This window comes from Pteropus vampyrus, unplaced genomic scaffold, assembly GCF_000151845.1.
Source record: "Pteropus vampyrus isolate Shadow unplaced genomic scaffold, Pvam_2.0 Scaffold124, whole genome shotgun sequence".
Lineage (NCBI taxonomy): Eukaryota > Metazoa > Chordata > Mammalia > Chiroptera > Pteropodidae > Pteropus > Pteropus vampyrus.
In genome coordinates this window covers 363,167-374,519 of record NW_011888905.1, presented here as the reverse complement: position 1 = coordinate 374,519, position 11,353 = coordinate 363,167, and the positions used below count along the sequence as shown (strand labels likewise).

At 54.4% G+C, this 11,353-nt stretch overlaps 1 protein-coding gene across 1 annotated transcript in view; it reads left to right on the top strand.

Moving 5' to 3' along the window:
• The first annotated feature begins 5,370 nt into the window (after positions 1-5,370).
• Positions 5,371-11,353, top strand: part of BTN1A1 (butyrophilin subfamily 1 member A1) — a 16,457-nt gene continuing 10,474 nt past the window's right edge. Inside the window, exons 1-4 of the mRNA XM_011366339.2 lie at positions 5,371-5,633; positions 6,032-6,158; positions 6,759-7,106; positions 7,432-7,713. Of these exons, the coding sequence (XP_011364641.2) occupies positions 6,074-6,158; positions 6,759-7,106; positions 7,432-7,713 (715 nt within the window). The 5' untranslated portion in view covers positions 5,371-5,633; positions 6,032-6,073. The remainder of the gene's footprint in view (positions 5,634-6,031; positions 6,159-6,758; positions 7,107-7,431; positions 7,714-11,353) is intronic.

Sequence of the window (11,353 nt, the reverse complement as noted above, 5' to 3'; positions counted from 1 at the left end):
TGTTCTTACCTAGTTTTCTCCATATAACAAAAATAGATGTTTAGGGGACTTCTGTTGTTTGTGTCGGTTGCTTAGGAATGGAGTGAGGGAGGTTAGGGACCTTTGGCGAAGGATGCGTTTGTTGGAAGCGGGCCGCCTGGAAGGTGAGATAAACGGGACTTTCAGAAAATGAACGACGAAGGGTTTGGGAGCGTCTGCAGCCGCTCAGAGAGGAATGATTCTGCAGATCTGGTGCTGCCAGAGAATTCAGGGTGACCAGCTGTTGCCTGAAAACTGAAATTTATACTTTCCTCACCCATGAAATAGGTATAACAATAGTCCCTGTCTCATAGATTTGCTATGAGTTTATATATGAATGTGCTCTAAACGCGTTTATATGTATGTGTTTAGAAGGATGCCTACCTGACACACAGTGAATTCTCAATAAATGTTGGTGTAATTACTATCACTACAAAGTCTGCTGAAATGCTGAAATGTATGTGCACACATCACCAGCATGGTTCGGCACAGATTGTGGTAAAACTTAACATTTTTCAATTGTTGGTTTCTTCCATAGATTTAGAGTTAAGTGTTACCAAACAAAATTAAATGAATTGGGTTATTACAGACGTTAGTATTTTTTTTTTTAATGAAGAAAACAAAACAAAAAACAGTAAAAGTGGCTATCATCTCAGGTTGCAGCTAAAGTCAGACAGGGTATCGACCATATATATAGGGCTGGAGATAAACCCGAACATTAACATCAACTCAAATCGGCTACTGGGATTAAAGACTCAGTGACGCACTAACTCAAGAAGTTTCTTTAATCATTTGTTTTAGTTGGTATTTGATGATAATTCACAGCACAGCACAGCTGATTACTGTCTGGTTGTTTATAATCAATTGCCGCTAATACTGAAGCAAGTCTGGATAACACTTTAAAAATTAGCTTGTTATTCAGTCTCAATAAGGAGTTCCTGGAGTATCTCGATGCTCAAGTGGCTTCCCTCACTGTTCGCCTTGTTTCACGGTCGACGCAACCCTTTCTTTCCCAGAGCTGCAGACCCGTGATCCCAGCCCAAGCAGACTCGGTCTTGCTAATTACCCTGTTCCACTCTGAGCCTCAGGCAAGAGACTGCTCAGAACCCCTCAAAACCTGGGTCTTAGCACCAAGTCACCCTTACTGGTTATTTTGACCTTGGATCGTGGTTCTGATGCCTGGCTTTGTCTGTGTCCCAGTTCCTGCTTCTACCTGGGAGACCAATGAAAGCCGGAACTTTTAACACAAAAGCCACAGACTGGAAACAAGGGGTGGGGGCGAGTTCCGGGATGTACCTCTACGGCAAGCACGGAAGCCCAAAAGCCTTACCTCGTCTGGGCGCGAACGTGCGTAAACCCGGTTTTCCTAGTGGCCTCCTAGCTCCACTGAGGCGCCCCTGGTACTAGTGATGATGTTTGGTTCACAGTAAACGTCACCGGGAACAAAAAAGTACAAGAAAACGCTTTCCTCTAGCCCAGGGATCTGGAACCTTTTTCTGTAAAGGGCGGGATATGATATATTCTTGGCTTTGCGGACCATGAGATCTCCATGCTAAGTAGCCTTGTAGAAAGGGCCTGCAGACATGACCGACTCCGCCCCAGGACTCTCCAGCTCACGTTTTCCCATAGCTTCCTCCCCCACCTCAAGGACTCCCCAGCTCACATCTGTTGATTCATGCCTTGCCAGCCAACTAATGTTCTTATCTCTGTAGCTGTGTAGGAATAACAAGGCTGTGCAAAAGTGCTTGTTACGTCACAATTAGAGCTCAGCCTTTGGATAGGAATCCGCTGAGCGGCTGCCGGCATCAGTAAGTGCTGCTCCCTGCTTATAGCCTAGGAGGAGTCCCGTCTCTCTATTGAAGAATCCTGTAATGGGGTTGATAACGCCAAGGTCGCGGGTTCCGCAAAACAAACGACCTGTAAGACCAGTGGTCCGAAAATTCTTCCCCCTTTGCAGCCCCCCACCCCAAGCTCCCCCTCCCCATCCTGAGAAAGGAGGTACATGTAAAACCTCAGACAAAGGAATCACGCGCCCCTTGCATGCACTGTAAAGGTATATAAATTGTAATAAATTAAACCAGACTGAGCTCGTGCATGGAGTTGTTAACCCCACGCGCTCCGCCGGCCTAATAAATTCTCCTTCCTCTAACAAAGTGGTCTGAGCGTCCGAATTCCTCCGTCGGGTGTCCCTTCCCGAAACAAGGCCGAAACATGGGCAGAGACTGGACCAGTCCCTCCCTTGCCGCCCTCTGAAGGAACCAACCGGGCCTGGCCGAGACCTTGATCTCGGACTTCCGGCCTCCAGAAGTGAGCTGATGGTTTTCTGTCGTTTAAGCCACCCACTTTGGGGCACTCTGTGACGTCCTAGGAAACTAATATACACCTGTACAATGATTTGACATAGTTGTGTGGTTTGTAGTGAGATAACAGAGAGAGAAAGAAAGAAAGAGGTAGGTAAGAAACATCAGCCCATGTATTTATCGTTTTCATCAGAAAACTCTCAGCTCTGCCTCATGCTCAAAAGAAAAGGTTCTTACAGAGTTAATATGAAGAGAAATAAGTGACTTTTTAGCTTTCAAAATTATTTTTAAAATCTATATAAAAACTATAATTTGAAAGTAAATTTTTGAGTCTCGAAATCATGTCTTTTGGATAACAAAAGCAGAGCCCCACAGGACTTGGGACATAATGTTTATGCCATAAGACAATACTCATAGAACAACATTTCTCCACAGGCAGGTCCTAGGCCATTAATGGGTTATGAAATCAATATATTGCGTAGTGACCAACATTTTTTTAATCAAATAGAACAGAATGGAACCATAAAAGTAAACAGTATATATGCATTTGAACGCGTGTCTTGCGTTACAATATAAAACGTATTTCTTACTTTGGGTTACAGTAAGAGAGAGAGAGAAAGAGAGAGAGAGAGAGATTGAGAGATTGCATTAAACAAAGATGTGGGAACCAGGCGGGACGCAGCGTTAGAGTGTGGGGGAGCTGAGGCCGAATCCCAGGGTGGAGGTGAGAGGTGGACACCGTTTCCGAGGCACCGACGTGCAGTGTTGTGCAGCTGCCACCAGGGGGCGGAGAAGCCTCAAGATTATCCTCTGAGACGTCAAGAAGACGCGGTAGGAAGCCGGAGAGGGAGGGGAGGAGAGCTGGAGCACAGACCTTGCGTAGCAGAGACCTGAGGAGCTGACCGGAACCCGACCTCTGGTCCGCCAAGCGCAGGCGAGCGCACCCGGACCAGTTGCACCCCAGTCTCCCTGCAGACCCTGGAGGAAAGTAAATGCTGATATAATCCCCCGAGATGTTTGGCGTTTTGAGGCTTGATTGCAATAGAAACCTGTCTGATACGCGTACGCCCGGTACAGAGTAAATGTCGTTGCTATTGCAGTATGCAAATGTGAAACAGATAAAGGCCTTGCCCGGGGATAGGTTGTACAGTCAGCAGGCTGTGGCGTCGGAAACTGAGTACCGAGAGGAGACTGGATCACCTGAGGTCAGACCTCTCAAGTTCCACAGACTGGCCTCAGGGACAACCCCCTTTTGAAAAATGCAGAAATCGGGTTTAAACATACGTGCTCCTCGGTGCATGTATGAGCCTTTGCGGGTTCTCTGACCGCCGGTTAGACCTTGCCATTCCTGCAGCTCAGCTAGCACTTCTGGAGGCTACCTCTCTTTGGTCTAATAACCGCCCACCCTCACCCCCACCTCCCAACCCCCTCCCACCCCACCCCACCACACACACACAAAGCAGAAGACATCGTCTGCAACATTCATTTGCTCTTCCCGGGGGTAGGTCATCAGAAAGCGGGACTTGCTTCGTGTGGTCTGAGTAACAACTGCTTTCCCCATGAGGCTGAGAAGCCTGTCCACCCAAATTCAGGTTTCTCCTTTCTGTAACAGTCATCACTGGTAATTAGTGAACACATTCCCCTGCAGCCCTGGCATCCGGTGGTCCATGGACTGGTTCTCACCAGTGCACTGTGAGTGGAAGTGAGGTGGCCACCTGTAGGCCGAAGCCTTTAGGAGGTAGCCACTTTCTCCTCCTTCTTCCTGGCTATGTGCAGAGGATTCTGTGCTCTGGGGCATGGGGAGTCACACCGATGAACCCTGCCTGCCAGCCAGGAACAACTGCCTTGACCAATATGTGTACGAGAAATCAGTTACTGTGGAGTTAAGCCCTCGAGGCTTGGGGATGTATTTGCACAGCAGCTGGCGCTACTCTAAGCGATGGCTATACCTTACCTGTTCTAGAATATGGAAAGAGCAACAGCTCTTGAGGAGGTGGTGTCAGGACATTGCCTTGCTTTCCCCAGTATGGCAGCCCCTCCTTACATAGCTCTCACAAAAAGGGCATCACAGGAATTCCGTAACACTCACCTGTGCACTCAGCATATCTGGGGCTTTGGTGTGCACAGTACGCGGTTTTGGGGGAGGGGAGGAGGTGCCTCTGGGGCCCTGGTGTGTACATAATTGTAGGTGCCTCTGATGTAGGGGAGAGACATGAGAGTCGAATATTAAAGCTGTATTGAGAGTCTGACACAGAAACCTGGCTGATCAGCGCAACAGCGACCTACGGGAAGGTCCCCGCTGAAATCGAGGGATCTGCGGGCTGCGTTTCTTCCCGGACGGTTTGGGGAGGAATCTTTGCTGCTTATTCTGCCTATTGGAGGAACTGACTTTCCTGCGGTGCTGGGACCAAGGCTGCCACAACTTGCACCCTGTCAGAGAAGCTTAGAGCACTGCAGGCAGGGAACGTTCCCACCCGTCCTTGCAGGAGGCGGCCGTGAGGGTGTGGTGGGGGGGATGTCGGACGGAGTGCCGGCCACAGGAGTCGCCTTGGTGGAATAAAAAGCAACCGTGGAGCCACTGTCAGTGTGCCGACCGCCGTGGTAAATCGAGTCGGAAGGGAACCGGAGGCCTGCAGAGGAAGCAGTTAGGCACCTGCCAGAAATGTCAAAAAATGTGCCTCGGGAAGATTAATCTAGAAAAAATCAATACGGTGGCCGGCCTGGGGTCTGTGGGACAGAGAGGGGGCACCTTGTGGGTGTAGGGGGTGCTGGACGCAACCAGACCACCTACTGTCAGACGAGAGAACCCAGCTGGAGACTCTTCGTTGGCTGCCATCTTCCTGAGGGCACTGGAGTGCCAGCTCCTGAAGGAAAGGGCTTTGGCCCTCGCTCAGCTTTGCAAAAAATAAAATCTTGTTTCTGAAAACAGAAGAAAGAACTAAAAGAGGCCAGATCATCTCAAGAGGCTATTCGCAATTGTGCTTTTCCATGCTCAAGCTCTCCGTGTATTCTACCTAGCAACTGGTGAGGGGTAGGCTCAGGAACGCTATTGGCTGGCTGACCCGCCGCCGGCCAATCCCGGGCTCCGGACCATCCCTGGAAATCTTGGGACTCTTGTCACAGAGGCCACTGAGTCCCAGGTCCCCGGCTGCGCACAGTCACTGATGGGAGAAGAGGAAAAGTTTTCTCGGCTTTCGGGACAGTTTGCTCTCCGTCGCGACTGTGCCCCATGGGCGGGTCAGAGACAGGGACAACCAGAAAGTCGTCGTTTGAGCGTCAGCGGCGGGAGGAAGACGCGGATGCTGATTCTGGCGGGTGGGCAGGGACCCAGGGCAGCGCTCCGGCGGGGCGGGGGCGCGGACGGGACTGGGGGCAGAGGCGGGTCCCGGGAGGGGGCTTCTTGCCCCCCCCAACCCCCCGCGCTGGCCCCACCGGGTCGCACAGCCTGAGGCCAGGAGCAGGAGCGGGGCGGGGTGCAGAATATCAGGTGACAGCTGAAGAAACTCGCCTGTGGCAGAGAAGTAAGCCGAGCCGGGCGGGTCGTTGTTCGCGGGCTTACTCTGTGGAATGTTCGGTAGGTCTGTCCGCAGATGCCCAACCCGGAGACGGTACGGGTGCCAAGGACAGAAATAGGGGCGCTGATGGCCCCTGTGCGAGTGTCAGGGCGTTTACCGGGATCAGGACCGTGGTGCCCCGTCTCTCTGCGCCCCCAGGCCTGCGGCCCCTTCCTCTGCTGGGTGACGCTCCCTGGCGCGATGGCGCGGGCGGCTCCGCTGCACGTCTCCCTGCCCGACTCCCTGCTCCTCTTCCCCCTGCTCGGCTGGTCTGCGCTGGCCTCAGGTAGGGGTGCTGCCACCGGCCCCTGTCAACGCAGGGACAGACCCCGCTGCCCGCGCGCAGAGCAGACCGAGGGGGCGCCGCGGCTGCGCTCTGTCGCCCTTCCCTGCGCACGCGCTCACTCCCACCGAGACTCAGGCAGCCCCAAGGAACCAAAATACCATTAAAGCTTTTAATTCACGTCAAGTATCACCGACGAGATAGTTAACATTCTTCATTCCCAATTTTCAAATTTGATATACGTAGTTCACATTTACAGCGCATTTCAGGTGGGACTAGCTAGTGGCGGCCACTTGGGACAGGGTAGATTTTCGCTGCGCCCCAGGCACTGGGCTCGAAGGGGACAGGGGCGAAGCTCTGTAAGCGCCAGGCGTGCGGGGAGCTCGAGACGTGCTTCTCCACACCGTGTTCACCAAGCTCGAGCAGCCTCGGCACTTCCCCTGCTAGGTGTCTCTGCTGCCAACCAGCCCCAGCTCCTGGCCCGCAGAATCCTCAGCCCAGGAGGCCCGTCTGTCTGTCCCCGGGAACGGCCGCTTCCCTGCCTGCGGTAGACATCTGTCCGATGGCCGGCGCCCCATCTGATTCTCTCCCTTTGTCGAACAGCCCAGTTTACTGTCGTGGGGCCAGCTGGTCCCATCCTGGCCATGGTGGGAGAAAACACCGTGTTGCACTGCCACCTGTCACCTGAGACAAGTGCCAAGGACATGGAGGTGCGGTGGTCCCGGTCTCAGTTCTCCTCGGTGGTGCTGGTGTACCAGGGCGGGCGGGAGAGGGCGGAGGAGCAGATGGACCGGTACCGAGGACGAACAACCTTTGTGAGTGACGGCATTAGCAAGGGGAGCGTGGCGCTCATCATACACAACGTCACAGCTCACGACGAGGGCACGTACCGCTGTTATTTCCAACAAGGCAGGTCCTACGACGAGGCCGCCATGCGCCTGATGGTGGCAGGTACGTCCTTTCGCTTCACTTGGTTGCTTTTTCACGGTGTGACTCTGGGGGAAAGTTTCTCTCTGAACCTCAGGCCCACCGCAAACCAGCAGATTTTTGCCTAGAATCCCCTTAAAATGGGAAAACAGCATCCTCCTGCGTGAGGCCGAAGGAGCGGGTTCGCCCTGCTAAGCTGTGGGCCTCGAGCACACGCTGCAGCCTTGAGCAGCGGAGACCCTCTGACCCCTGCAAATTGTTCTCACGCTACTTCTTAGGGATCCCTAAGGGTCTTCGTCAGCAACTCACTTTACAATGAGACATCTTAGACGTATCCCTCTGTTCCCAGGCCTGGGCTCCGAGCCCCTTATTGAAATCAAGGGCCCCGAGGATGGGGGCGTCCGGCTGGAGTGCACATCTGCGGGGTGGTACCCGGAGCCCCGCGCCGTGTGGAGGGGCCCTTACGGTGAGATCATGCCCGCCCTGGCGGAGGCTTACACCGCGGACACCGACGGCCTCTTCAGGGTCAGCATGGCCGTGATCGTCAGGGACTGCTCTGTGAGGAACGTGTCCTGCTCTGTCAACAACACCCTGCTCGGCCAGGAGAAGGACACTGTAATTTTTATTCCAGGTTAGTCCCTCGCACTCTGGAGCAGGGGTCTCCAACCCCCAGGCTGTGGACCGGTACTGCTCCGTGGCCTGTTAGGAACCGGGCCGCATAGCAGGAGGTGAGTGGAGGCGAGCGAGCGAGGTTTCACCTGTTTGCAGCCGCTCCCCAGCGCCAGCACCACCGCCTGGGCTCTGCCCCAGATCATCGTCATGAGAGCACTGGTCCCTGGTGCGGAAAAGCTTGCGCACTGCTGCTCTGGAGGCTTCCTGAGTGGAGGCGGGATGCTCGGCAGACAGACTGGGACGGGGGAGGGGGGCAGAAGGGTCCTGAGCCCTGAAGAGCAGAGGCTACAGCTGAGCTGAGGCCTCTCCCGCTGTCACAGGGGACCTTCATATAGTCTCAAAACATGTGAGTAGAAGCCTCTTCTCTGAGGGCAAATCTGATAGTTTTTTCCTTGTTATGGGTCTTATCCTGCAGCAAGTTTTAATCATTTAGGACAATCATAGAACTTAGAGCGTGGTATTGGCAGGTAGCTGTCTACACCTGGTGGTGCTCTATGCGTGGGCTTTCCCAAGGGGCAGAGCTGGGGAGAGTCTCCAGCTACAGACATTCATAAATCCATTCAACCAATACTTAGCAAGGGTCACACGTGTTCAAGGCACTGTGCTAGACACCGAAGATAAACCAGTGAACGAATGCATGAAGATCCCAACCCTCACGCGGCTCGCATTCTACAGCAGCAGAGCGATCAATAAAATAACTAAAATAAGGAGGGAAATAACTAATGAAACTAATTAAATAAGTACTGTAGAAACAAATTAATCAGAAAAGGAGTTAAGGAGGGCTAGGGACACGGGATGTTATGATTATAAACAGGATGGTCACAGAGGGCTTCTCTGAAAACATGGCAGTTGGGCCAGTGAAGAATGAGCCACGCAGATACTTGAGGACTGAGCAGCCCAGGTCAGGGTGTCTGGATGGTCGAGTGGTCTAAGGCGCCAGACTCGAGTTCTGCTTCCCCCGAGCAGGCCAGGTAGCAGGAACGGCGCATGCAAAGGGCCTGAGACAGGAGCATGTCTGGCAGCTTCAAGGCCCCCGAAGAGGCAGGTGTGGATGGGATGGACCGTGCCAGGAGACTGGAAGGAGATGGATTCGGATTAGAAGTGGATCCAGAGCACACCAGGCAACGCAGGCCACAGATGGACTTCGGCTCTTAGTCTGGGTGAGATAGGAAACTCTGCAGGGTTTTGAGCAAGGAAACAGCATGATCTCACGGGGCTGCTGTGCCGAGGACAGACTGCACAGGCTGTGGGCGGAAGCAGGGAGGAGGGCATCGCAGTAATCCAGGTGAGGGTGATGGCGGCTTGCACCTGCATCATGGCTGTGGTGATTCAGCGCAGATGGTTAGCTTTCATTCATCCGGGTCCTTCCCACGCTGAGTCCAGGAGTTTATGCTTTTCTGTCTCCTTGGCTCTGTCAAATGACAAAAATAAGACAATTTAGTAATGAGTTTGGCGTCCTTTGTTCAAAGGAACATCACCCATGGACCAGGGGAGTGCAGGGTCTCATCAGCAGTGGGGACTCTTCCTGAGGGGTTTTGGGTAAGAGCAAGGGTTATGGAGGCAGAAAGGGGGTGTGACTGCCTAGGAGGTCAGGGTTCCTTGCAAAGCCAGCGGGTCCTGGCTTCCAGGGTGAGGGGAGCTGGGGTTGGTGGGTGTCGGGTTCTGCTGACAATGAGTGTTTCCCGTATGTACGAGCAGGCTGACTTAGGTGCAGATTTGTGACATGGGCCACTGAGGTGGCTCCATTCTGCAGGAGGAGCCAGTGAGGAGCCCGTGTCTCTCTCATCCCCTGGGGCCCCTGTGAGAGCCGGCAGAGCAGGGACAAGGTTCCTGAGGGGCCCTCGCCTGCGTCTCCCTTTCTCACTAACTGGAACGTGTTTCCAGCCCCCTCTCCAGAGTCCTTTATTCCCAGCACATCTCCCTGGATGGTGGCCCTGGCTGTCACCCTGCCTGCTCTGCTCCTCCTTGTCACCGGGAGCATCTGCCTCATCAGGAAACTCTGCAGGGAAAAAGAGACTATGTCAACAGAGAAAGATTTTGAAAATAAAGAAAAAGAAATTGCACGTAAGGAACTAGGGAGAGGATGTGTGGAAAAGGGGAAGGAACGGCTAAGAAAAGGTAAAGGAGGAGGAGGGTAGCCCGCTGTCAATCAAAGGACAGAGCCCAGAAGCCCGGGACCGAGCGGGTGGCAGTGGGGCTCGGCGCTCTCATGACCACGGCACTCGGGCACTCGACGCTCAGGGCTCACGCCCCTCCGTTCTGCAGATGCCACGACCGTCCGCCTGGCTACGGGGAGCACTTTATTGCCGAGCGAAAGCAAACCTACATGAGTGAGGCCACTATCCAGCCACCTGGTCACACATGACTTCTGGAATCTGGATAATGCCCTGGGGGCCGGGGGCGGCAGTCCGCAGGAAGGGCTAGGTCGTCATCGTTTACTGCAGACTCGCTTTCTCTTAGTTCTTCTGTGGAGGACACTCAATCGCTTCTGTTTATTTTTCAGAGCAACTTCAAGAAGAATTGCGTAAGTCCGACATGTCGCCAAGTACCCGTGCGCAGTTTCTATGCTCGGTTCCCGTCACCTCCCGACGCTCACCTGTCTGTCTGCCCCCTTGCAGGATGGAGACGAGGCCTCTTACACGCCGGTAAGAGGGGCCTGGGACGTGCTCTCAGACCCTGAGCTTTCTGCCCACTAGCCAGTCGACAGGACAGAGGAGAAGGACGAGGGGGCCCAGGGCAGGCCGGGGGACGGCGGGGGCGGGGGCCGGGGCGGTGCGCAGGCAGCACCCCGCTAGGCACAGGCGCAGGTACCAGGCTGGCCAGGGAGCCCCGTTTCCTTCCCGCCATCCGTTCTGTTTCCGTGCAATCTCATCCACGATCACCAGAGGTCGACCCCACACAGCAGGTCTCCCCAGAGGGGACGTGTCGGCAGTTGTTGGTCTTCGGCTCCTGGGTGAATTGGAAAGAAGACGACGCTGCTCAGCTGTCCGTCACCTGGGGGAGGGCAGAGATGGTGCACTATCGCCATGTGTGGGTCGGGCAGTAAGCTCCTCCGAGCCTCTCTCAGGGGTGGACAGACGGGTGCCAGAAGCGCGTCCCGGGCCAGGAGGACGCTGGGCGGCATGCAGCCCACGAGGGGCGGGGCGCGGCTGGGCGGGGAGAGCACGCAGGGTCTAGTGCTGACCTAATGAGCACTTTGTCACCTTCTGCTCAAAAGCCCCAAAGAACCCGGGCTTTACCGGATGCCTCGGTACCGGGACCTTCCCACTTCAGGTGAATTTCAAAATTGTCACAGTGGGACATATCAGCATGGGGAAAGGAGAAAATGATTGTAACGTCTTAGAGGTGTGGGCCGACCCAGTAATGATGACCGCGGGGGGGTGACGGGGGGGAAGATGCCCAATGTCAGGGTCTGAGGTGTTTCCGGTGCCCAGAGTGGTCACGACTGCAAACTCCAGACCCAGTTTGTCCAAGCAAACTGGAGGTGAATGGTCCTTCACCTTGGGCCAGACACACCTGAAGTGGCAGGTGGGCTTTGCGGGGCAGTGCCCTCCTCTCTCACCCTCCGAAGGGTGTCCTCGTTAGTCATCTAAGTCGGT